At 48.2% G+C, this 26969-nt stretch overlaps 1 protein-coding gene across 1 annotated transcript in view; it reads right to left on the bottom strand.

Moving 5' to 3' along the window:
- CRIP2 (cysteine rich protein 2) overlaps positions 1–26191 on the bottom strand; it is a 40051-nt gene extending 13860 nt beyond the window's left edge. Inside the window, exon 1 of the mRNA XM_077310575.1 lies at positions 25782–26191. Coding sequence (XP_077166690.1) covers positions 25782–25824 — 43 coding nt within the window. The 5' untranslated portion in view covers positions 25825–26191. The remainder of the gene's footprint in view (positions 1–25781) is intronic.
- Between the last annotated feature and the right edge of the window lie 778 nt (positions 26192–26969).

Genomic DNA, 26969 nt, shown 5'->3' with positions numbered 1-26969 from the left:
GAGTTTCACACTTTTTCTGCGAGAAAAAAAACCTTCAAAAGTCCTCAGGAATAAAGTTTTTCTGAATTTTTCTGTGGTTTCCCACCAGGCCTTCACATCTCTCTGCATAGCTCCTGGTGTCACAGGAAAGGTTCTGGTGTTTTGTTGGGTTGGGGTTTCATGCTATGACAGAAGGTGCTAGGTGCCAACAAAATGGGACTGGTGCAGAGATGGAAAGAAACTGTTGTCCTACGGATAGAACTTCTGGTGCTGATGTCTAGAATCTCAAGGATGGGATGGCCAAACCCAGGGGCTCATGGGAATTGTAGTCCATGGACATCTGGAGAGCCACAGTTTGGCCACCCATCCTCTAAGATCTTAACCACAATCCCAGGAGTGGGTGGAAGTTGTGTTAAGAAGTGTCAGGACACCAGTGGTTGGCAGGGAAGGGCAGGTAAAGTCCCTAGTAAAGTGGCCCCGTGGACAAGGACTTTAAATGAAATGCCCTTCAGCAACAGGTCTCAAAGGAATGAACTTCTTGGCAAGAGGCAGAAGAAGAGGAGGAGGTTTTTATAATCCACTTTTCTTTACCTGGAGTTACCTGATGGCCCTGGAAGTGTTTTCTGAATGGGCACTGGGTGATACGACCACATATGGCTATGTCGACCTGTTCTGCCCCAATGGCCAATGATGGTCCTGGAGGGGGCAGGAAGGGGAGGGACCCCAGGTGGGCATGTCCACAGCTATGCTTCCCAACCATATTCTCAAAGCCTGAAGAATGTTTCAGGGGTTTCTCAACAGTAAAAAAAAAAACTTGAAAAAGGCTGCGTTAAGGAACTCCAGAGGGCTTACGCCCACCTTCCCTTCCTCTCCCCACAACAGATATCTTGTGAGGCAGGTGGGGCTGAAAGAGCTCTGAGAGAACTGGGACTGGCCCAAGACCACCCAGCAGGAGGAGGAGTAGGGAATCAAACCTGGTTCTCCAGATTACAGTCCACCGCTCTTAACTACTACACCACACTGGCTGTCTTTGGTCTGCCCATCTGTCTAAAATGGAGCACACCACCTACAGGAACGCAGAAATGTTTTCATCCGGGAAGGGTATTCTTAGGATTGAATAACAGATCCTGGAGCATGGGGAATACAGAGATTGATCTGTTTCCACAGCCAGAGAAGTGACAGGTGTTGTGTCTATGGGGGAAATCTTAGGCAGGGGGGCTGAAACTCTGGCCAGAGAGCAAAGAAAGCTTCGTCCTCCCGTGAGTTGCAAGAATCCTGATGCCTCATTCTCTTATGGAACTCTGAGGACAAGAGAATGGATGCAGCTTAGAAGGCCCTGTATGACTTACGTGCAGACTAGACCTCCCCTCCCCATCACAGAGACCAGCAAGAATACTTCTGGTGTTTGTATTTACAGAGGTAGAAGATTCACAGCCCTTTCTTGGAGCAGGGGTAGTCAACCTGTGGTCCTCCAGATGTCCATGGACTACAATTCTCATGAGCCCCTGCCAGCGTTTGCTGGCAGGGGCTCATGGGAATTGTAGTCCATGGGCATCTGGAGGACCACAGGTTGACTACCCCTGCCTTCGAGGATGCAACATGAATTCGGCCAATCTGGACTGCAACTGTCCAAGGAGGAAGCAGTCAACTGACCAGTCATTTCCAACATATTCACTCAGCGTAAGTGCTCATGGGAGCAACGTAACCTCTGTAAGATCTTAACAAAAATATTTTAAATGGATGACATTCCTCAGAACTCCTCAATCACATTTGAAGTGGAGGGAACAGAGTGAACGTTAGCCCACAAAATGACCTGAGGACTTGGTTGCTAAACCTCCCAGAAACTAAACAAAACAAAAAAATTAATTGATGCCGTAGCTTGAATTCCAAGCAACAGAGAGATTTGGGGTTTGGGTTCAGAACTGATTTCATTTGGAAAAGCACCTCAGGATTGTTTTTCAGGGGGAGTGTGTTTCCTTTCAGGCGTGCATGTCTTGTTTGCAACTTCCTGACTCTAGCGTCCTATTTCTTTTTAGACTCACGGAACAGCACCCAAAATGAAACCAATCCAAAGGATGCCGCACTAGGGCCTAGTCTGCACACAATAGATAATGCACTTTCAATGCACTTTAGAAGTAGATTTTCCTGTTCTGCACCGGAAAACCCAGCTGCCAAAGCACATTGAAAGTGCATTATCTATTGTGTGCAGACTAGGCCTAGAAGAGAACCTCCAACGGGCTGTTCAGATAGCCCTGTTGTTGGTCCTGTCTACACTGTCATGAAAAGAAGACCGTCAAAGCCAGGGTCCACCCACTCCCTGCTACTTCACTGCACGAGTCAGCACAGTGCCCGATCCTATCAGTGGCACAGAACGCGTGCTGGGTGCACAGCAAGCAAAAGGGCAGCAACTGCAATAACGCCACAGCCAGCTCGATTACTCCTAGAGCGGAGGGCCTCCTTGGCACTTCCTCAGACTGCCGGATCAGGTGTCTGGATTTTAATATTTCAGGCCGTTTTCAAGTTCCCAGGTCTCCCAGAATGACTCCAACGTTGCGAGCTGCCGGAGAACGCATTAACACTGACTGGGCAGGGTATAAGACAAAGCCCCATGAAGTCATTGTCACCTTCACTGAGCTACCAAAAGATCGCAACACGTCCGGACTGCAGACTTCCCACTGGGCTGAGTCAAAGACCCTGTTGGAAGAAAGTGCAGCTAAGACTCTCAACTCGATCTCCTAGTGGCATTTCTCAAAGTTGAGCACAGAAAGCTGGTGTTGCTGCTCCTGGAAGGAACTCCAGTTGCTCTTACGATAACCCTTGCCTTGCACTGAGAGCCCCGCGTAGGAATGGCCGATTCGGACACCGCCACGCACAACCCCAGTCCTGCGTTTAGGTTTCCTCTTAAAGGTAAAGGTATCCCCTGTGCAAGCACCGAGTCATGTCTGACCCTTGGGGTGACGCCCTCTAGCGTTTTCATGGCAGACTCAACACGGGGTGGTTTGCCAGTGCCTTCCCCAGTCATTACCGTTTACCCCTCAGCAAGCTGGGTACTCATTTTACCGACCTCGGAAGGATGGAAGGCTGAGTCAACCTTGAGCCGGCTGCTGGAATTGAACTCCCAGCCTCATGGGCATAGCTTTCAGACTGCATGTCTGCTGCCTTACCACTCAGCGCCACAAGAGGCTCTATAGGTTTCCTCTTACCCCAACTCTATTTACCACAGATTCAAGTGGGTAGCCATGTTGGTCTGAAGCAGCACAACAAAACAAAAGCAGAGTCCAGTAGCAGTAAGACCAACAAAGATTTATTCAAGGCGTGAGCTTTCGAGTGCTTGCACTCGAAAGCTCACGCCTTGAATAAATCTTTGTTGGTTTTGTTTTGCTGTTCTATTTACCGTGTCATGGAAAGCGTAGCATCACGAGAGGGAACGAGATCGATGCAAGGCGGTGTCTTCTGGGGCCAGCTGCCCCTTGGGATAGTAGTTTGTCTGTGGGGCATTCTCACAAAGGAATATCAGACAGCGCCACCACCACCACCCCATCACAAAGGATGTTCCCGCCCCCTCCCAAGGAAGTCAATGAACTGGGCACAATCAGCTATTGAGGAAAAACTGAGGCAGTTTTTCCCCTGACTAAAGGAAGCAGCTGCTATGCAGCAGTGTCCTAGAAATGAATTGGGGGAATGTTGCACTGTTTAGAGGATCCTACATATTATGGAAGAGGAAGAGCTGTTTTACTGTGTTACTGAAGAGATGATGATGAACAAATGGGGCAGATTGGGGAGGTGGAGTCCGGGAAGCAGGGCTAGCAACCATTATAAATGAGGTGCCAGGCGAGACAGGCTCCTGCTCAAACGGAGCAAAATTGTTTTGTTTTTAAGTCAGTTTTTTAAAATATGGCAGACAACCAGCCATGAAGAACATATGTAACTTATTTATTTTTACATTTATACCCCGCCCTTCCCTAGAGGCTCAGGGTGGCTTCCAAAAACTTAAACTATGCCACTATTATTGTGAAACTCTTTTACCCTTAGTCTATGTAATTCTCATTACCTGTTTATCTACTTGTAGACTATCTTTTGGATGCCATCAAAGTGTTTGAATTTGATTGTAAAACCCTACACATGGTAATTAAAATCAATCCCATTTATTCAGTGTTCAGGCCGTCTCCTCTTTATGAGAGCTAGATGATTGCAGAACTGGGAGCGGGGGGGGGGCATAGGCGTTCTTAGAGAAACAGTTTGGGGAGGCCAGCGTTTGCTGGCAGGGGCTCATGGGAATTGTAGTCCATGAACATCTGGAGGACCACAGGTTGACTACCCCTGCTATAGGAAAAGCAGACAACAATTCTACCACCCACCTACAAGGCCAAAAGAACAGCTAAAGGACAGTTTTGCATGTCATCCAGAAGACAGCTGTTGAGGCTGTCTCCTCAGGGATGCCGGTCCCCAGGTGGAGATCTCCCAGAAATATCGCTCATCTTCAGATTCCATTCCCCTGGAGAAAAGGGCTGCTTTGGAGAGTGGACTCCGCAGCATGACACTCCACTGAGGTCCCTCCTGAGGCTGCTGGATCTTTTAACTGGCAATGCCAGGAATTGAACCTAGGACTTTCTGCAGGACAGGCAGATGCTCTATCACGGAGCCACAGCCCTCCTCTCAGTTCAAAAAGGGCTGCTGCCATTACAAAAACAGAGATGGGACCTTCTTGAGGAAATGTGGCCCTGGCGAATAAAAAGTGGGGCTCAGAATACGACATAGTATGTCTGACCAGTGCAGAAGCTGCAGCAGCAGCAGCAGAAGAAAAGACACCCTATGGGGTGGGTGAGGTTGAGAGAGCCCTGATATCACTGCTCGGTCAGAACAGCTTTATCAGTGCCGTGGTGAGCCCAAGGTCACCCAGCTGGCTGCATGTGGGGGAGCGCAGAATCGAACCCGGCATGCCAGATTAGAAGTCCACACTCCTAACCACTACACCAAACTGGCAGTGCAGAATACCTGACTAGAACTGAATACAGCCATTGCTTCCCATGACCTTTAGCTTTTTAGCAGTCATTTTGCACTTCTGGTTCATGTTCACTTTGTGACAACTAAGAGGCAAAGAATCTTTGCACACATACTTCTCTTAAGACAAGTGTTCTTCATCCCGTTCTTATCCCTTTGGTTATTCTGTACCTAAGTGTAAGTTTTTATATTTATCCCTGTTGACGTTAATTTTGTCAGCCTTGGCTCAGAGTTCCGGCCTGTCGAGATAATTTCTGAATCCTGGCTCTGTCTTCTTCGCTGTTAGCTGTCCCGTCCAAGTTTGTGTCATCCACAGGTCTGATAAGCATGCTTACGCTGTCCGTATCCAGATCATTTAGGGGAGGAAAGATGTTGTACAGCACAAGGCCTAGGTGAGAGTCTGGTCACACTCCCAGCAGGAGAGATTCAAGTGAGTAGCCTCGCTGGTCTGTCTGAAGCAGCACAACAAAATCAGAGTCCAGTGGCACCTTTAAGACCAACAAAGATTTATTCCAGGCATGAATAATTCACGCTTGGAAGAATTCACGCCCGGAATAAATCTTTGTTGGTCTTAAAAGTGCCACTGGACTCTGATTTTGTTGTCCCCACCAGGATGCTGGTGAGACATTAAAGGGTACTTATTTGGTATGAGTCCAGTGGCATCTTTCAGACCAACAAAGTTTAATTCTGGGTGTGCATGTAGGCACACAAAAGCTTATGCCCGGAATTGAACTTAGTTGGTCTGAAAGGTGCTGCTAGAGTTAAACTTTGTCCTGTTATTTCAGCCCAACATGGCTATCCACTTGAATTTATTGTTGGAATAGTCAAGATCTATAGTGGGTGTTGTGCTGAGGACCAAATTTGAGGTCTGAGGCAGGATCACAACCCTGCACACGATCAGCCATTGTATGGATAAATCCCAACTGCTGGATCCAGTCAGTTTCAAGTGAAACTGACCAATAGCATGCACTGGTGGGAAGATCCACTGTGCTGCACTATATATTAGTTGGGGTTTTGGTGGGGTTTCCAGTTCAGTTTTTGCCTCTTTCTACTGTGACTGGGGTCACAGCAAAGAGCTGTAGGTCTCTGAGGCCAGGGATCTAACAGTGTGCATGGGTTAGTATGTGTAGAACATCCTACAGCGGGCATCAGAGGAGATGTGTGGCTACCATATTTATATTAAGAACTTCCTGGTATTTTCAAATAATTTCCTCTTGTGTCCTCATTAGCTCAACTGGAGGCTTCCTGCTCTTTTCAGCACACTTTTTCCTGGTTGCTTCCAGAAAAACAACAGTTAGGCAGTTAGGAGAGTCTCTCTCTCTCTCTCGATCAATCAAGTGGGTAGTTGTATTGGTCTGAAACAGCAGGACAAATTTAGAATTCAGTGGCATCTTTAAGACCAACAAAGTTTTATTCAAGGTATAAGCTTTCGTGCACACGTACACTTGTATCTGAGGAACTTGGTCTTAAAGGTACCACTGGACTCTAAATTTGTTCTATTGTGGAGAGAAGAAGGGAAAGGAGTTTGTAAGTTGCTTTGAGATTCTTTTGGATATAAAGATCCAGCTCTTCTTCTTCTAGAACCATAGAATAATAGAGTTGGAAGAGAACTCCTGAGTCATCCAGTCCTCTATGCTTCGTGGATAACAGCCACAGATGGACCACTTTTTCTGGGGGTGAAAGTTTCTCACTTCAGCTGTTATAGCAAAGTGGTCTTAATAACATAGATAGCTGGTCTGCAGTCCTATAAAAGCATCACTGAACTTTACCACTGAAGTGCAAAAGCATTCAACGGGCTTCAGATTCATAAGTTGCAAAGGTTGCGAGGCTGATGTGTCACATTAAGAACCGGATTCCTGGCAGCCACTCGGACAAACATCCTGTCGCAGGCATGCCAAGCTCCTCATGAGCATTTTCCCTCATAACCAGCGAAAGCTTTCTTCTTAGAGCAGCCAAGTTCCAATACCTTCCAGCTTTTACCACCCTGAATTTTGCAAGAGTGAACAGGAAGATAGGTATAAAGGGCAAAGAAAGAAAAGCTGCAGAAAAGGGAAAACTAAAACGATTAAGAGGATGGAAGACCATCCCTATGAATAAAGGCTAAGGAGGCTAGGGACTCTTTAGCTTGGAGGAATGATGACTGAGGAATGACAGGACAGGTTTTGAAAATCGTGTGCAGGATAGAAAAAAAACAGAGGAAAAAAGTCCTTTTCTCCCCTTCTCTCAACACAAGAACTATTGGGCACTCAGTGAAACTAAAGAAGCAGCAGACTTAGAACAGATAAGAAGAAGAAGAGTTGGTTCTTATATGCTGCTTTTCTCTTTCAGAAGGAGTCTCAAAACAGCTTACAGTCTCCTTCCCTTTCCTCTCCCCACAACAGACCCCCTGTGAGGGAGGTGAGGCTGAGAGAGCCCTGATATCACTGCTCGGTCAGGACAGTTTTATCAGTGCCGTGGCGAGCCCAAGGTCACCCAGCTGGCTGCATGTGGGGGAGTGCAGAATAAAACCAGGCTCACCAGATTAGAAGTCTGCACTCCTAATCACTACACCAAGCTGGCTCTCCTTCTTCATCCAAAGACTAATTAACCCATGGAATTCACTGCCATAGGAAGTGGTAGCAGCTACAAGCAGAGGGCTTGAAGAGGGGGAGTGGATGATGATACGGCGCAGAGGGCCATGTCAGTGGTTATTATCTACAAGATGTAAATGGAACACTGTCTGGAGCACTGATGCTCTGTATTTCTGGTGCTGGGAAGTTTTCTGGAGTTTTGACTCCACTGCTGGATCTCCAGAGTGTTGGAGCAGATGGACCACCAGGCTGATCCAATATAGCTTTTCTTATGTTCTTGTGAACAGAGCAGGAGGTGACACGAGTCAGAACTGGAGGTTTTGCCCTAACTCCGTCTTTATTTTTACAGCAGATCTCTCAAGTGGAAGTCAATTAGCCTTCCCCCTGTGTCTTGAGGAAGAGCAGAAGCATGAGAAACCATAGTTGTTTCAGACCCCAAAATAAAGAAGTCATATCATAAGGGGGGGAAACGACTGATCTATGTGACATGTTGAGATGCTGACAGCCAAACCGCTCCCTGCACGGCCCAGAAAAGCACTGATTCAGTCCCTTGCTGAGATCGGCAGGCAAAGCCAAGGGCAACAAGTGAAGCAAAAGCCAGACAGCAAGTGTCCACCCGAGGAAAGGAGCCCACTCGGGAAATGCGGTAAGTGTGCTGAACAAAATCCAAGTCTGAAAGCATCCAGTCCAGGAAGCAGTGGTGACCTCATGTCCCACACCCAGGCCAGCCACCAGCACAGGAGCCCACTGTTCCCTCCAGAGGGGAAACTGAGCTAATCGCCAAACTTAGAAACGTTTCCGATGCTGCACAGCACGGCCGCTCACAAAAGGGGGATTTTCTTTCTTTTTTCCCCCAAGGACCGAACAGAAGCCAGGATGGAAAGACTTCTGCTCTAAGAGTCTGCACCACACCCAGTCGTCCCGATTCAAGCTGGGTCTTGCTTGGCATGTGGCTCTACCATCTCCCTGTTTCTTCTCCAGTGGATGGGGAGAGGCCTGCGGCACAAAAAGAAACCCAGGAGGAGATTGAGTGGGTCAGGGTGTTTGTCAGGACGGTGGCTTCCTTCTTCAGGAAGGAAGGAAGGGAGGGAGGGAGGGAGGGAGGGAGGGAGGAAGGAAGGAAGGAAGGAAGGAAGGAAGGAAGGAAGGAAGGAAGGAAGGAAGGAAGGAAGGAAGGAAGGAAGGAAGGAAGGAAGGAAGGAAGGAAGGAAGGAAGGAAGGAAGGAAGGAAGGAAGGAAGGAAGGAAGGAATTTCTGCAAAAGTCATCCAGGTTTCATTTTAGAATGCTTAAGGGAGGATGCTGATGAATTTACGGTGCAAATCCAAGAACACTTTCCCATCGATAAAATCTGAGATGCGTTCTGAGTACACCTACTTAAGATTTCTCTCTAAAGCACAATCCTGGGAAACAAAAAAGCTAAGCTAGCGGATCTGAGCAGGGGCTCGTGGTAATTATAGTCTGTGGACATCGAGAGAGCCCCAGTTTGGCCACCCCTGCAATGTGGCACAAAGACTGTTGCTTTTCCTGCACCCACCCTGGCTGCTTTTTGCTGTGCTTCAAATCAAATTCTTATTGCATGAGAAGACACCCACTGCATTCTCCGCTCTGCCCTTGCACACGGCTATGATGCTTCCAGTTTGCTCACCGACTGCTCCTACGGGAGAGCAAAATCAGGATTAACCTCTCTGGGCTTGAACCACAAAGTGCGTTACAGAAGCAGGAACAAGTTTTATTTATTCACATACTTCTTTTAAACCCCTGCTTTCTCCGGGGACCCAAAGTTTTATTTATTCACTTATTATTTATTTATTCCATTGTTCTCCTCTCCTCTATTTTGTCTTCACAACATCCCTATGAAGTAGGTTGGGCTAAAAAGGGCCCCAACTCACCCAGAAAGCTTTCACAGCGGACCTGGGATCTGCACCAGGATCTCAAGGAGTTTAGTCTGCCGGATCTACTCCCTGCCCCACACTGGTTCACACACAGAGGTTGTTTATAGTTGGCCAAGGCCCTTGGCATTCAGAGTGCAGCTGGAATCAAATTTGCTCGCAGGCCTGAGCATTAGTTACATTTCCCCTCCACCCTCCGTCTTCAACTTGCAAGATAGAAACGCAAAGGCCGTGGAATCGCCTCCTGCTGTATCTGCGTGCCTTTGCAGGGAACAGCTGCACTTATCTACCAGCTGCCTCGCAACGGACTGCAAATGCAAGACATTCTTGATTAGGTAAGAAGGATTCCAAGATATTTCAGGAACAAACCCCAGGACTTACGGTTCCCAGCCATTCTTCCATCACTTATAGTTAAGAATGCGGCACAAAACGATGCGCAAGGCAGGAAAGGGGCTTGGAAAAGAAGCCAAGACAACCCCAAAAGTCAGGGCGGAGGGGGGGGGGCAGCGAGTTAAAAAGCAGGGAAAAATAATCAAGTACAGTGTACAGATAAAGTTCTACACAAGACAGTTCAGAAGACAAAGGTACAGAGGGGTTTTTTTTGGGGGGGGGGAGGCTCACAAGATATAATTGAGCAATGGAGATTTTTTTTTCCCCACCTCCCCATCCTTCCTTCTTAGTATCCCTCCTTCTTAGTATCCCTCAAAGCAGGGGTAGTCAAACTGTGGCCCTCCAGATGTCCATGGACTACAATTCCCAGGAGCCCCTGCCAGCGTTCGCTGGCAGGGGCTCCTGGGAATTGTAGTCCATGGACATCTGGAGGGCCGCAGTTTGACTACCCCTGCCTCAAAGTCAAAGGGCTGCTTCACCCCAAATGTTTCCTCAGTAGCATTTCTGCCAGAAACCCCTCCCCTCAAACACACGCGGGGCTTGACAAGGGTGGTGGGGCCAGAAGCTGTCGCTCCGGCCACATGTCCAGAAAAGAGGCGTACGTGCACATGGCAGGCATTCCATGCGCGCTCTGCTTTTGTGCATGGAAGAGGCATCCATTTAGGGGAAAGGGTGTGAAGAGGCTCTTGAGGGAAGCGGAGGAATGGCTAGAGCTACTTCACATTTTTTTTTTGTAAAGCCAGGGGGATTAGCACAGAGGGACACGGCCTGCCTCCTGCTGCCTCTCCGGCTGGCTCTCACATCCGCCTTTTTCCTGGGTCTCGGGGACTGACGCGACAGGAAGCTGGTGATGCAGAGAGCAGTGGAGAATCCGAATGAATCCATTCCGAGGCTCTCAATGCAGCGGCCAAAGCTCCTGGAGGCCAAGATGACTCTGTCATCCCCACCCAAGACAGAATCTTTGTATTTTGACTTTGCAAAATAGCCCTTTTGGATTTTGCTTTGGGAATTGTCAAACTAATAAGCCCAAATCTCATCCTCGCCAATCAGCACAAAGAGACAGGGTGTCTGCAGTACGACTGGCTGCGAGAAAGCCAGTTTTCAACGTGACCCGGATACCTGGCAGTGTTTGCATCTTGTGAACCTCAAGGCGGTTACACATTTTTGAAGTTCTGTGGTAGGCAATTTCCTGCCTAGAGATGAAAAATGTCCTTTAAGCCTGGATTCTTTTAGGGTCGCCAGCTCTGGGTTGGGAAATGATCTGAGCCGGGAAGTTTATTATCCCAACGAATAAGCGATCCTCATAGATCTTCAGTAACGGAATCCAAACTCAATTAAATTAGGATGTCTTTGGGTTCCCTGTTACACCTGAATGAACCCCCTATTATTCGCTCCATTAAACCGAGATTGTTAGATCTTGTGCCATAAACTTTTTCCATCTCAGCAAGCAGTCTGTTCTGCCTCCAGAATAGGACTGCTAACCCAATTTGGAAAAATGGCTGATTACTTTTGAACCTTAGACGTTCCCTCTCAGTGTAGGGTCTTTATGTTAGCTAGGAAATACATAGAGACTTTCTGGGTAAAGCCAGGAATAGGTGGGATTTGGGGCAGGGAAGGACCTCTTTTTCTTTCTTGACCAAGCAAAAAGGCCATACGTGGTCTGGGCCCAGTGTACCTGAGAGACCACCTCCCTGCCTATACCCCTCAAAGAGCCTTATGCTCTGCCACCTCCAACTGGCTGCGGATCCCTGGCCCCAGAGAAGCACATCCGACCTCAACAAGGGCCAGAGCCTTCTCGGTCCTGGCCCCCACCTGGTGGAACCAGCTCCCTGAAGGGATCAGGGCCCTGCCCGAACTCCCAGAATTCCACAGGGCCTGAAAAAGGCAACTCCCCCACCAGACATTCGACTGAGGTTTATCTGACCTATAAACATCCGGCGGTCCCCCTCAAATCATACCCTCCATAATCTAAACGTTTCTGACCTCCCTAAGGGTTCTGTTAAAGTTGGTCTATTGAAATTGTTCAATGAGTTAATTGTGGTAACCTGTTCCACTTATATTTACTGTTGGAATTGTTATTGATATATTTTGAAAACACTTAGTGTTTTCAACATATGTTGTGGTACCCTAAGGCAGGGGTAGTCAATCTGTGGTCCTCCAGATGTCCATGGACTACAATTCCCATGAGCCCCTGCCAGCGTTTGCTGGCAGGGGCTCATGGGAATTGTAATCCATGGACATCTGGAGGACCACAGGTTGACTACCCCTGCCCTAAGACACCATGGAGAAGACCCCTGCAACAACTAAAGAGTTTTAGTTTCTGTTTTGAGTTGACTTGCTCAATCTATCAGGTGAATCCACAACTTCATTTTTAATTGCACTGTTATATGCATTTGAGATTTTATCCTCCCACCCAGTTTACAAATAATAATCACTCATATAATCCCTAGGGATAATCATCTGGAAAATTTAGAAGCTGGAAAAGCTTTCCTGATAAGGCAATTGGCAGCAGCATCCTTTCACTGTTATTAATTTTCCGAGACAATAAATCGTCAGAAATGGAAGCATTGTCCCTCCACACCCTTGGATGCCTCTTGCAGGACTTCTGTTGTTTATCTGCTTGTACCAGAAGTGAAATAAGAGAATATATCAGGGTTTGCCCAAATATCTAAAAGTGCTGGTCTAGATTGGTCTACTGTTTCTGTACTACAAAAATCCTGGGCTAGATTTATGCAATATTTGAAGGAAATTAGTGGTTACAGGGCTCCATGTGATCCCAAAAATTGTTCTAAACTTTGTAAACCATATGCACATTTCTCCCAATAACCATCATGGGTGAATTTATTTCTACTTATCAAGCAACAGGAAGACTAGCGGTGACAACTCAATGGAAAAAGAAAAGGCTCCCTTCTGTCCAGAAAGAGTTAAGAGAGATCCGGGTTTATTCACAAACTGATACTAATTTAAACAAAGGCCACACAACACTTTTAAGAAGTTTTATTTGTCTATGAAGTATAAATCCATAGCAAGACTTTTACTTCGCTCCGTTCATTAACGTCTTATATGCCTTGGTCTACACCTCAGCCAGTTCAGGAATAAATCCTGAAATACTGCAATGGGTACAGTGTTAAAGGTTATTGGCTAGATTTTGCATGATTCTTTGAACAGGCCAAAGATTTCCTATAAAGCCTCTAGCAGGCTCAGGCAGGAGAATTCTACAAGCTCTTACTGGCACTCTGGCAGGGAACCAGAAAGCCACATCACCAGAAATTGACAAAGATCTTTTCCTGACTCTGATTCTGGAATTCTGTAAACACAAAGGTTAATCTAGAACGGGTAGTCAACCTGTGGTCCTCCAGATGTTCATGGACTACAATTCCCAAATGCTGGCAGGGGCTCGTGAGAATTGTAGTCCATGAACATCTGGAGGACAGGTTGACTACCCCTGATCTAGAACAACCTTTCTTAAATTTTTTTACCATTGAGATACCACTGAAGCATTCTTCAAGCTTTGAGAAACCCCAGAAGTGGCGCAATTGTACAGAATACGGTTGGGAAGCAGAGCTGTGAACACGCCCACCCAGGGCCCCTCCCCTTCCTGCTCCTTCCAGGCCCATCATTGGCCAATGGGGGGATCATCATGGCTATCAACCAATAAATATTTACCGATTTTTAAATGTAATACACACACACATTCAGGAAACCCCTCCAGTGCAGTCAAGAAATCTCAGGATGTCACAAAAGCCTGCTTGAGAAAGCCTGATCTAGAACATATGTTTTTGAAGTTCCTGGGTTTTATCTGCTTCTCATTTGGACTTGAGTCAAAGTCCAACAATATGGCCATAGTCCAACAGAATAAACATGCATGAACCTAGTGACTACAACAATGTATGTACAATCTTCCATTAATATATATATGAAAAAGCCAGCATGGTGTAGAGCAGGGGTAGTCAAACTGCGACCCTCCAGATGTCCATGGACTCCAATTCCCACGAGCGAATGCTGGCAGGGGCTTGTGGGAATTGTAGTCCATGGACATCTGGAGGGCCGCAGTTTGACTACCCCTGGTGTAGAGGCTAGAGTTGGGCTAGGATCTGGGAAAACCAGGTTTGGATCCCTGCTCTGCCATAGAAGCTTACTGGGTGACCTTGTAAGCTTACTGGGCCGGTCATATACTCCAAGCCTGACCTATCTCATAGGGTGGTTGTGAGGATAAGATGGAGGAGAGAAGAATGACACGGGTGGCTTTCGGTCCCTGTTAATGAGAAAGGTGAGGATATAAATAAAGTAAATAAATAAATATATGTCACTGAATCAATACAGTACCTCCCCAGGCTCTTGGCAGCTGCACAGAATCTGAGAACTCTATCCCAGGTTTCAGATTCAAGATCAGCAAGAAGGAGGTGTACCATTTCTCCCGATCTTCCCAAGATTTTCTGGGGATGGATGTCATAAAGACGTATCTAAGGACCTTATGGAGCAGGGGTGACCAAACTGTGGCTCTCCAGACGTCCATGGACTACGATTCCCATGAGCCCCTGCCAGCATGTGCTGGCAGGGGCTCATGGGAATCATAGTCCATGGACGTCTGGAGAGCCACAGTTTGGCCACTCCTGTAATAGAGAGACAGAGCAGTAGCACCTGTCCAGGTGTTTCAATATCCCCGGTAGCATACAAACGCTTCTGAAGTGTTCCGCCCCTTCTCCCTTCTAATAAAGCAGATGGAAGAACCCTGGGATGGGCAGCAGGGAAAGTTATCCCATGCTTAGGAATCAGTGAATTAGCTAAATAGCATGAGAACACCAGCCTCTTGCTCCTGAAGTGATGGCATTTTGCTGTAGAAATTAAATGGTGTTGAAGTTTGATGCCCCAAAGCTTTTGCATAATTTCAGATTTCGCTTTGGAATAACCCAAGGCTATGGAGATGACAGCTGAATCCATGGGTGTAGGTTTGCTTTGCTTCTCAGGTAAGGCCTCAGCTGGGACGTGTTGTTCTGCTGCACTGCTTGGAAAGGGTCTGGGTTTCTTGATGGCCCTGGAAGGGTTTCCTGAATGGGTGGGACTAATATATTTTTAAAAATTTGTTAGAAGAAAGAAGAAAGAAGAGTTGGTTCTTATGTGCTGCTTTTCTCTACCCGAAGGAGGCTCAAAGCAGCTTACAGTCACCTTCCCTTTCCTCTCCCCACAACAGACACCCTGTGAGGTGGGTGAGGCTGAGAGAGCCCTGATATCACTGCTCGGTCAGAACAATTTTATCAGTGCCGTGGCGAGCCCAAGGTCACCCAGCTAGTTGCATGTGGAGGAGTGCAGAATTGAACCCGGCATGCCAGATTAGAAGTCCGCACTCCTAACCACTACACCAAACTGGCTAGGAAGACGGTAGGAAGGGGAAAGTCCCCAGGTGAGAATGTACACTGCTATGCTTCCCAACCATATTCTGCATGATAAGACCACTTCGGGGTCTTTTTGAAGCTCGAAGAATGTTTCAGGGTTTTCTCAATGGTAAAAAAGTTGAGAAGCTGGCCTAGGCCTTTTCTGGCTGGTCTGCTTAGTAACTGGGCGTGGGGGTAGGTTTGTTTTTGTTACTGCTGATCTGTGGACTGTTTCATAAGAACACAAGAAGAGCCCTGCTGGATCAGACCAAACACCATGCTAGTCCAGTATCCTGTCTCAACAAGGAGGCATACTGGCTGAAGCCTTGCTCTGATGTTGCCTCCTGGCTTTGGAATTCAGAGAATTAGTCCCTTTGAATTTGGAGGTTCCCCTCAGTCACCATGGCTAGTAGAAGGGTTGCTAGGTCCCCTGTTCTGGGCAGGGGTCTCTGGTCCCCCCAACCCTTCCCAAACCGAAAGAACGCTGCAGCATGCCAACATCACCCAGAAGTGATGTTGGCACATTGGGGGTTATTTTTTGGTTTTGGGACAAAACTCTATGGTTAGAAGCTAATTCTACCACAGAGTTTCGCCCAAAAGCCAGAGTGTCAGTCCCCCAAACTCACTTCCTGGTGACATCAGCACACTGTGGGGATTCCTTCCTGCTTTTGAAAGTGCCCCCTATCCCTTGCTAGCAGCACCAACAGACCTGGCAACCCTAGCTAATAGCCATTGACAGACTTATTTAGGTTACTTTAAGGCCATCACTACATCCTCTGGCAGCAAATTCTACATTTTAATCACTCTCTATGTAAAGTACTGCCTCCTTTTGTCCCTCCTGAGCCAACTGCCCATCAGCTTTATTAGATCTGAAGAGCTCCAAGAGGTCATTGGGCCTGATGTGGGAGAGAAAGAGGATGCAATGCGATTTGCCTGGTAAAACCCGAGGATAAGGGACACTGAATGGATGCAATGCAGGCTTCGGGAAGTGGGGTATGTAAAGAAAACAAGTGATCTATGGCAACCCAGATAAGCTTATCTTTACCTTTTAAAGCGAAAACACTACCTAGCAATATGCTGAAGGAAGGATTTACCAGTAACTAAGCCCTGCTTCGTTCCCGAAAGGGAGACTGCAATGAAGTCATCAGAATGAGGCCGGGAATGGCAGCCATGAAGGAGCTCGAAAAGATCCTTCAGTGTAAGGATGCGTCACTGGCAACCAAAATCCACTTAATTCATGCCACAGTCTTCCCCATTACTATATATGGTTGCGAAAGTTGGGCCATGAAGAAGGCTGCGAGGGGAAAAAGCTGATCCCTTTGAAATGTGGTGCTGAAGGAGAGTTTTGCAGATCCCGTGGACTGCCAAAAAGACAAATAATTGGGCTCTACATCAAGTCGAGCCTGAGCTTTTCCTAGAAACTGAAATAACTAAACTGAAGCTAACTGACTTTGGTCACAATATAGGAAGATGAGAGTCGCTGGAAAAGACAATAATGCTAGGAAAAGTTGAAGGGAGCAGGAAAAGAGGAAGAACCAACGTAAAATGGATTGACTCAATCAAGGAAGCCACCGCTTGCAAGCCCTGAGAAGGGGTTGGGAGGTGTGGTGGAAACCCCAGTCAGTCACTCCTTAAGAGAATCAAGTATGACAATGAACAAACTTACTGAGCCAAGGTTAGAGAGAAGCTTAAGTTCATTTGCATGATATTGATACTGAAAGGTCTTACTCCAAGACTCAAAGTTGTCTTCTTGGGAGAACTGTCTTGGAACATGACTGTTATCTGTTAAGAAACTGATTCTGGGAACTTAAGCTGGTTGTGAGTGGGTGGGCAGAAGGGACTGTGTTGGTGCTTGGCTCTTGTGGCCTTTTCTTGCATGCCCAAAATGCCAATTGCCACTTTCGGCCAGACTGGCCTGGGATTCTGGATTTTTTTGGGTGGGAACAACATCTGGGCATGGAATAAAGGTCACTGTGAGTGGGCAGGTTGGACTAGATGACCGTTCCAACTCTATGATTGCTGTGCTTGAGTGTTCGCATGGTGCAAGGCACAAAGTCAGAATGAATTTACTCTGGCTCTGCCCACCCAATGTGGCTATCTGCCGTGCCAACCCCACTCTGCATCAGCCACCCCTGCAGCCAAGCGTGAACTCAAATGTCACATGGGATCACTTATATTCATGGTTCCACGCTGCCCCGCCCCTACTCTTTCTGCTCTTTTACAGAATGGTGATATGCTGCTTTGTGGAATCAGAGAAAGTTTGAAATATAAATAGGCAAAGTCACTATAGTCATCAACATAAGGCAACTCATGTTAACATCCCTGGTTGTCTGAGGGTAAGATATAAAAACTTGATTTTTCCATGCGATTCCTTTTTATGCTATCAAAGGATAAAAATAAGGTGACAAAAATAAGTATTGCGTATTTATTTATTTAGATTTCTATACCGCCCATTTCTTTGCAGCTCTGGGCGGTTTACACAGACCATTATAACTTACATGGAACATTACATAACATCAAACAATTTCAATGTCTCCCCAAAGGTCTGTTTTTTCCTTGGGGGGGGGGCTTTTTTGCTACCTGAAGGAGTCTCAGCGCAGCTTACAAAGACCTTCCCCTTCCTCTCCCCACAAAAGACACCCTGTGAGGTAGGTAAGGCTGAGAGAGCTCTGAGAGAACTGTGATGGGCCCAAGATCACTCGGCTGGTTGCAGGTGGAGGAGTGGGGGATCAAACCCAGTTCTCCAGATTAAAGGCCGCCACTCTTAACCACTACATCCAGCTGCCACTACCACTCAGAAATTTTTGAAGTGCTGCATGCCCAAACACGGAAGCAATTCTGCAGGCCCCTGCCCAAGTCAACAACATCCTTTGAACCTCTCCAAGTCATGCACAGTTTCACGGCTCACATTCTAGGACTGACACTTCTGCCACTGAAGTCAGGAGCTGTCTTCCACGTCCAAGAATATCACATATTAATAATCTTTTCCGGTCCCAGCCCTGGGTTATCTGCAAGGCCCCAGCACGCTGTCCTCCCCCTAATCCAAATAGGAGCCACTCAGCTTTTCATACGGAAGATTATTTTACAGATTCTTTCTGACACATTCCCCTGCCCTAAAAAAAGCTGCAGTTATGTCAGGCACACAGTCTCAAGTGCTGATAAGTATTTATCAAGTATTACTTGATAAAAGCTTTACAAAACTAAGCATGGGGTTTAAAAAAAAAATAGTAAACAAGGTTAGCTTGCTTTCTGGTTCTAATATGAGAAACACCCCTTCCGGGGGAGGGGGGCAACCCAGGGGAACAGATGGAAGATAGATTCCAGATAGACAAAAGGAAGTATTTCTTCACTCATCGAGTAATTAAACTGTGGAATCCACTGCCAGTTGCTCTCGTGGTCGGCCACTCACATAGATGGCTTTAGAAAGAGATTAGACAGATTAACGGAGGTCCCTCTATGGCTACCAGCCAAAATGAATACATATCCAGATGCAGTAAACCTCTGCCCCCCCCCCCCCCCGCCATTTAACTCCCCTTCTAGGGTCAATAAAAAGCAGCATTGTGCTGTAGCACTCAAATAATTTATTTTCATCTACAATATGTGGCAAACTAGATGTCGTATTGCATTTTTGTTTAAAGTAAGAAAAAGAGACGGGAAATAACCAGAATGAGATTGTGAGCAACGTGGAATGAAGATCTGGGCAAACAATATCTCAAGGGGAAAAAAACACAGCCAAGGGGGAAAGGAGGCAAGCTTGGAAAGAGTGTTGCAATGACAAAGGGTGTGGAGTTGTACTACTTCACTCCTCTCTTTAGTGGTATGTCAAGTCCACCTGCTTCCACATCTGTTGTATTCTTTCCACTGCCAGCCACTGTGAAATGGCACCTCCCAAAAGTATCTGGAGACCCTGAGAGCTAAACAAAAGATATTCCAGACGACCAGTGCCCTCTGTCACCCGTAGTCCACGAAGGACCAAAGTAGAAGGAACTGCATGCCACTTTTTTGTAGGTAAGAAGCAGCAGCAAGCAAGAAAACAAAGATGATCTGCAGACTACAGTCTGGGCATTCTTTCCCACTTTATGCCAAAGAATGGCACTTCTGACTCATGCCACGTCCAAGAAGTGTATAATCAGGACCTTCCAGGGAAAGCGTTTCTTTTTTTAACTGTCCAAGACCATCAAGACTCCTCCTCCTCCACCCATCTTGAGCCATGAAAGGGAGGGCTACAGAGACATTTTCTATTCTGGGATTTTATGTATTTGCTCTTGGAAAAGTGCCACACCCCCATGCACAGTCTTCACATTCTCCCAGTTCTTCTAGCCAAGGCGGAGGGGGTGGTGGTGGATCAGGAACAAGTTGATCACCACCTTGCCTGGTTTCCCAGAGATGAACAATGTCTTACACACTGTGCAAGAATTACTCGCCTGTTACATTTTTCCTTAACTCTCAGGGTTTCGTGATAACTCCCGCGTGCCGTTCCCTTCACCTTCAAGAAACAAAAAGCTAACAGAGGGCATTGACCCATTAAAACTCAGGCAGAAAGGCCTCCTACAGAAAAGATCCTTTGTTCTGTTTAGAGGTGTCCAAACATCAACCGAGTTTTTTTTTAAACCAGAATACAGAATCTGAAACAGCAGCATTTAGTAGCCCTTGGATCCTACAGAAAGTTCCAGTGAGTTGTTTTCACTGTAATGCATTCTCAAGATTGGTCACGCCCCGTTTTATAACTTTAATATAATCATTAGAGTAATAACAGCCGCTACGGGAAACATGTTCCTGCCGGCCCAGCATATATTTCATAGACCATTTGGGTGACATTTGAGAGACTGAGGAAGCATTCCTCAGCAGGTCTACTTGGAGGCAAGTCCAGTTTTATTCAAAGGAAAATGGTCTGAATCAAGAAAATGCCATCAACAGTGTTTGACTATATTTCTTATCTTGGAGCATCTGGTAAAACTCGGGTCCAGAGCCAGGACCCAAGACGAGGATTCATGTGTTGCAGAGAGCTTTTGGAGAAGAAGAGTTGGTTCTAATGTGCCGATTTTCTCTACCCGAAGGAGTCTCAAAGCAGCTTACAATCACTTTCCCTTTCCTCTCCCCACAACAGACACCCTGTGAGGGAGGTGAGGCTGAGAGAGCCCTGATATTACTGAAGAAGAAAAGTTGGGGAAGTTAGTTGAAAGGGCTGCAGCGGACCAAATATCAGCATTCCTGGCGGAAACTTCAGCCCTTGACCCATTTCAGTCGAGTTTCCAGCCTGGCCATGGGGTGGAAATGCCGCTAGTCCCCCTCATGGATGACCTCCGTTGCCAGCTAGACCTAGGTGGGTCAGCGTTGCTTATACCAGTGGTCCCCAACGTTTTTGAGGCTGGGAACCGGCAGGGCATCGGGCCGCGCCCGCGGGGGCTGCGCCCGCGCTGGCCATGCCCACACATCGGGCAGCGCCCGCGGGCCGCGCCCGCGCATCGGGCAGCGCCCATGCATTGCGCATGCTCAATTCGCGGGCGTGGCCCAGCCGTGATTCCCTCTCCCCGCCCTCCGGCAGTAAGAAGCTTCCCGGGCCGCAAGCTAGCAGCCTGGGAAGTTTTTTACTGCGGGGGGGGGGCAGGGAGAGGGAGCCGTGGCCCGGCGCCATGGCCTTCGTGGCCCGGCACCGGGCCGCGGCCCGCAGGTTGGGGACCACTGGCTTATACTGTTAGATCTTTCAGCAGCGTTTGACACTGTAGATCATGAGCTCCTAGTTCACTGCCTTGCCGATGCCAGGATACGGGGGACAGCTCTCAAATGGCTGATCTCCTTCCTCCGGGGTTGTGGACAGAGGGTTGAAATAGGAGAGAATCCAACTGCCATCAGCTCACTTGTGGAGTCCCACAGGGAGCGGTCCTCTCTCCTATTTTATTTAACATTTTCATGCGCCCTCTTGCTCAGCTGGTACGGAGGTTTGGGCTGGGTTGCCACCAATATGCAGATGACACCCAGCTCTTCCTCCTGATGGATGACATTTTCCCCCACCTTACCAAGATGCCTGGAAGAAGTGACAAAATGGCTCAAGCAGAGTCGTCTGAAGCTCAACCCAGCCAAGGGGGAACAAATGAGGAAGCGTGCCTACCCAATCTGGATGGAGTGTGTCTAACAGTAGCCCACTCCACCAGAAACCTGGGGGTGATCCTCGATGCCTCCCTTTTCATGGCGGCACAGGTCACATGAGTAGCGCGGCAGGCCTTCTACCACCTACGCCAAGCCAAGCTACTAGTGCCTTACTTGGCACCAGAACACCCAGCCACAGTGATCCATGCAATGGTCACCTCTAGACTGGACTTCTGCAACTCGCTCTACACAGGCCTACCCTTATCCTTGATCCAGAAAATGCAATTGGTCCAGAACGCAGTGGCCAGGATTCTCACCAATACACTGTGGAGATCTCACATCCGGCCTGTACTTCAACAACTCAACTGGCTCCCAATTGAATTCCGGATCAGGCTTAAGGTTTTGGTTCTTACCTTCAAGGCCATACGCGGTCTGGGCCCAGTGTACCTAAGAGACCGTTTCTCCGCCTATACCCCCAAAGAGCATTACGCTCTGCCACTGCCAACTGGCTGGTGATCTCTGGCCCCAAAGAAGCACATCGGTCTTCAACAAGGGCCAGAACTTTTTCTGTCTTGGCCCCCACCTGGTGGAACAAGCTCCCTGAAGATATCAGGGCCCTGTCCGAACTCCCAAAATTCTGCAGGGCCTGCAAAAGGGAGCTCCTCCACCAGGCATTTACCTGAGACCATCAACAGGTCCCTTGGCAGAGTACCATTCCTGTTGTATTGTTTATGATCACTGAAACTGCGTTATTGGATTGTTGTTGTTGTATTTGTTTACGTTATGTATTAATTCGTTCAATGTATCCCCCATGTTGTATGTAAATCGCCCTGAGCCATATGGAAGGGTGGTATAGAAATCAAATGAACAAACAAACAAACAAATAAATGCCGCTTTTCTCTACTCATAGGAGTCTCAAAGCAGTTTACAGTCACCTTCCCTTTCCTCTTTCCACAACAGACACCCTGTGAGGTAGGCGAGGCTGAAGGAGCCCTGATATTACTGAAGAAGAAGAAGAAGAAGAGTTGGTTCTTATTTGCCACTTTTCTCTACCCAAAAGAGTCTCAAAGCTTAAAGTTACCTTACCTTCCTCTTCCCACAACAGACACCCTGTGAGGTAGGCGAGGCTGAAGGAGCCCTGAGATTACTGCTCGGTCAGAACAGCTTTATCAGCACTCCTAACCACACCAAGCTGGCTCTCCAAGCTGGCTTTTGCATCCATTCAAACTTTTCAGAAAAGATACATACCAACAATTAAATATTTCTGGGGGGAAACTGACATGAACTTTCAATTTTGACTTCAGCACTTATGGGTATTCTTCCACAGAAAAAAAAGTTTCTGATATCACTTCCTTCCTCAAATCACACCCAATCCCAGAAAAGGAAGAGAAACAATTCAAGACAAAACCTCAGGATGAAATTGATACCAGGTTCATTGTTTACTTATTTATCTTTAGCTCGCCTTTCTCACTTAGACTCAAGATAGATTGCCCTGTTTTATACCAGGGTTTCCCAACCACTGTACCACAGGGTACCGCTAAGGCCCTTCAGTGGTACCGTGTTGTGCAGTGGGTGGGGAGTCAAAATGATCTGGGGAGAGCCCTTCCATCCTGTGAAAGAAAAAGGGTTTTTTAATTTAAAAATAAATTCTACACTTATTTGGGCAGGCTGACCCACCCCCCTCCTAAAGTGGCCTAGAGGCATGGGAAAGAAAGGGACCCCAGCCATTTAGATCTCTTCTGGCTCCTCTCAGTTCTGGGGGTGGGGTGGGGGGTGGCAAGGGGGCATGCTCATCTGACATCACTTCCTGGTACCTCAAAGCCTGAAAAATATTTCAGCAGTATTCCATGGTCAAAAGATTGAAAAAGGCTGTTTTATACCATGTCATCAAATATTATAAAGGCATCCAGTAAACAATCAATAGGATGAGGATTACAAAAAGCAGCTCTATGATTTGTTCTGGTTTCATAATGTCGCAATGTTAAAAAAAAATGACACTGCAGGAATGTTAATCAAATAAATTTGCTTGTTGAGAAAGCAAGTTATTGAATAACTAAAAACTGTTCATTCTATCGACTGCTCCAGTGAGATGAAACCCTTCCTGTCCCTGAAATTGTTCAGTTTGCCTAGGAAGCTTTCTCTGGAATCGTCCAACAAGGCAAGGCTGTTTTTAATTCCACAAAAAAGGGATTTACTATGTGCAAAGACTAGCACCTTGGCCCTCAAAAAACAACTTGATCTAAAACTGTGATTCCCAGAACAAAGACTGGATGCAGAAAGACCTGGCAAGAAAGAAAGCGGCAATACATGGGTTTTTCTGAATTTTCAAAACCTCCTTTGAGATGGAGGAGGCTGCATAAGACGAAACTACTAAACCAGGAACCGTGACTCAGAAGTCAACCTTTCCAAAATAATCAGCACCTTCTGAATCCTGTAGCAGACACCGGTAGTCAGAATCCACCTCCCTGCCAAGCAACACAAAACTATGGTGATAAATCCAGTGTCACTGCGACCTTTTTTGTACCTCCGTTTCCTATCTATAAAACTACTTGAGAGTATTCCTTGCCCAGCTGGACTATAAGGATACACTGGCCAGAGAATCCCCTCTCCAGCAATTGCATGCATAAGAGCCCCGTGTCCCTGTGCAATGTACAGAGTGACTCCCACTTAGAAAGCTCCATCATGTCTTTCTCTTGTCCTTCTCTACAGTAGTACCCTACATTCACACAAAGGAGGCCTGCTGTACATACAAGAGGAATAGAAAGGCTTGGGGGAGGGGGGGAGGGAAAGAGCCCCAGCCCCTTCAATTCCTTCTCCTTGGGTGCACCTACAATCAACAAACCAAAACAAGAGGCCCAAATTAAAAAGGCAGAGGAAGGAGGAAACCTAATTACCATCGTATAAAGGAAGAAAACAGATTAAAATCAATAAAATCAGGGTCCAGTAGCACCTTTAAGACCAACAAAGATTTATTCAAGGCGTGAGCTTTAAAGTGCTTGCACTCTTCCTCAGACTATACATACAAATATACATGTGCAGATGAAATAAATTCCAGATTCACTCCACACCTAAATAATCAAGGCTTTTCCCCATTGGCTTTTGTGGCCAGTGCACAAAAAGTGTTCGCCGGCTGTCATGAGAGCTGCCACTCTGGAAGAATCACGAAAACACCCATCCCACAGACAATGGCTGCACAGCCACACTCGGGCATGACACCAGAAGGGGCAGGAATGGAGCTAGGCTGGCTAGCTCCCTTTCTCGCTCTCTGTCTCATGCACGCACATGTGCACGCACACACAGGGCACGGGGAGGTAACGGCCAACTGGAGTCAGAACCAATTCTGTCAGAACCGGACCCAGAGGCTGAAAAAGGCCGGAGTGGGAATCTGGTAACCTAGCAACAAGCTAGAGTGAGGGAAAAGAAGATGGAGTAGGGAGAACAATGGTTCGAGGGAGGGGGTGTGGAGGATGGAAGGCAAAATGACTGAGGAGGAGCTCTCTGGGGATGGGAGGGGGTGTGAGAGGACCATTTGGACAGAAGCTCAGTTTTGGAAGACACGCTGTACTCTCGCATCCTTTGCCGGCCTTCTTTCCCACACTGCTCCCGCCCTCGGACTGGAATGGAAGGAATCAGAGGAGGTCTCTGTTCCGCCTTGCGTCCGAAGGAGGGAGGCTTGACTGGTGAAAGCTTCCACCCTCGGGGTCTTTGCTGGTCTTTAAGGGCCACCCGGACTGGGCCGGCTCGCCTCGTAGAAAGGTCAGGGCGCCGGTGGCCCAAAGACATTTTCAGAAGACCCGGGGCCGATGATTGGCAGCTCAAGAGGACCTGAGCCTTGCCGCCTCTCAAAAGCTCCCGACCTGCCCAAAATTGGGTTAGTTCTGGAGGCACAGCCAGACTCCCACTCTTTTCTAAAGCGGTGGCAACTGGATCACCTGTTTCTTTGCAGGATCCTCCCAAACAAGGGCAGCCCTCCGAATGCAAGAGCCCTGCCAGGTCGGCTCTGCAGATGGTCCAGCTAGCCCAGCATCCCCTTTCACACAGGCCCAAGGCCTTCCCCTGGCCCTGCCTCCCAGTGGTTGACTGCCTCTGGCTGTGGAGGCTCCCTTCTCCAGGGAAGCCTTTGTCCCAAGCACGGGTCTGGCGACCAGGAGCGCTCTGGGTTAAAGACCCGAGGCTCCATGCCTCTCGCAGCCAGAAGGGGGACGGGGGTGGCTGCCCGGGCTGCAGCGAGAAGCCGCAGGTGCAACACGACCCAGCGCGAGCAGGTGCAGCAGGACGGGCACTCTGGACGCGCTCAGAGACCATTTCTCGGCGGCGCCCCGCAAACCCCGACTCCCGGGTGGGAACAGGCTTTCCTGCCCCCCCCCCCAGCCTCCCGGGCAGGGGAGTAGGAGGGAGGGCGGGCAAGCGCGCAACGGGATCCAGAGCCCCGGGACTTCCCGCGCCACCGGCGCAGTTCGAGGCGCTGCCGGGCATGGAGGGGCGACTCACCGAAGTAGACGGTCTTGTCGCACTTGGGGCACTTGGATGCCATGGCGGGAGCGCTGGAGCAGCGGCGGCGGCGGCGGCGGCGGGAGCAGGAGAGGCGCTCCGATTCCCAGGGCGCGCCCCACTCGCGCGCTCCATCCGCCGGCCTCGCCTGCCCCGGCCGCCCCCGCCGGCTCCGCCCCGCCAGGGCCCATTGGCTGCGGCGCAGGGCCGGGAGGGGCCGCGGCTGGGCGGAGCCGCCCCCGCCCCAGGGCGTGTTCCCCGCGCGGCGTCCCGGGGGCGGAGGCCGAGTCCTGAGTCGGGCCTCGTGGGCTGCGCTTTGGAAAGGCAGGGAGCGCGCGGGAGTCCCGGGCCAAGCGCGTCCTGAACACACCTGCAGCTTCAGCGGGGAAGAGCCCTTCACCTGCCCATCCTCAAAGGGTCTGCTTTTTTAAAGGGGCCAGAAGAGGGTGGGTGCCAAAAAAAAAAAAAAAAAAGAGGACGTGTCTCCTAAAAAAGGAACATCTGTAACACTGTCAGGTAGGACCAGCCTACACCTTGACCTGAAAGGTCTTTCCAATCCATTGGAAACCAAGCAGGGTCAGCGGGGGCTTGTGGCCCTCCCACAAGGGACATTGGTTGCCGGTTGGATTCAGGTTCAAGGTGCTGGTGCTGATCTTTAAGGCCCACAGGCTTTCTCAACCAGGGGTTCCTGCAACCCTGGGTTTTCCAAATGGGTGTGTGTGTAAACACACACACACACGCACAACTACCTGCTGAGCCCCCAAACTCCGAGGAATCCATGGACCTGTTTGATTGTTATCCTGTTAAACTGTTATTCTCTATTGTTATTATTATTACCATTGCTGTATTTTTATTTGACAAATAAAGTTCGATGTATTGTTCTTTTACGTTCCATGTGAGCCACCTTGAGCCTCAGGGGAGGGCAATATACAAATGTAATAAATGAACAAGATAAATAAATGGTCATATTCACCCACCCCCCTTTCCCAAAATGGCCAGTGATGGGAAGGGGAGGGGCCCCTGCTGGGTGTTTACACAGCTTTGCTTCCAACCGTATTCCTTCAGGATTGCACCACTTTTGGGGGTCCTCAAAGCCTGAAGACTGTTTCAGGGGGTTCGCAATGGTTAAAAAGTTGCCCTATGCGATCTGGGTCCTGTATATCTGAGGGACCATCTCTCTCAATAACC

The sequence above is a fragment of the Paroedura picta genome, chromosome 14 (assembly GCF_049243985.1).
Source record: "Paroedura picta isolate Pp20150507F chromosome 14, Ppicta_v3.0, whole genome shotgun sequence".
NCBI classification, from domain to species: Eukaryota; Metazoa; Chordata; class Lepidosauria; order Squamata; family Gekkonidae; genus Paroedura; species Paroedura picta.
Note: the sequence above shows the minus strand (reverse complement) of the source record. Positions and strands in the feature narration are given on the sequence as shown.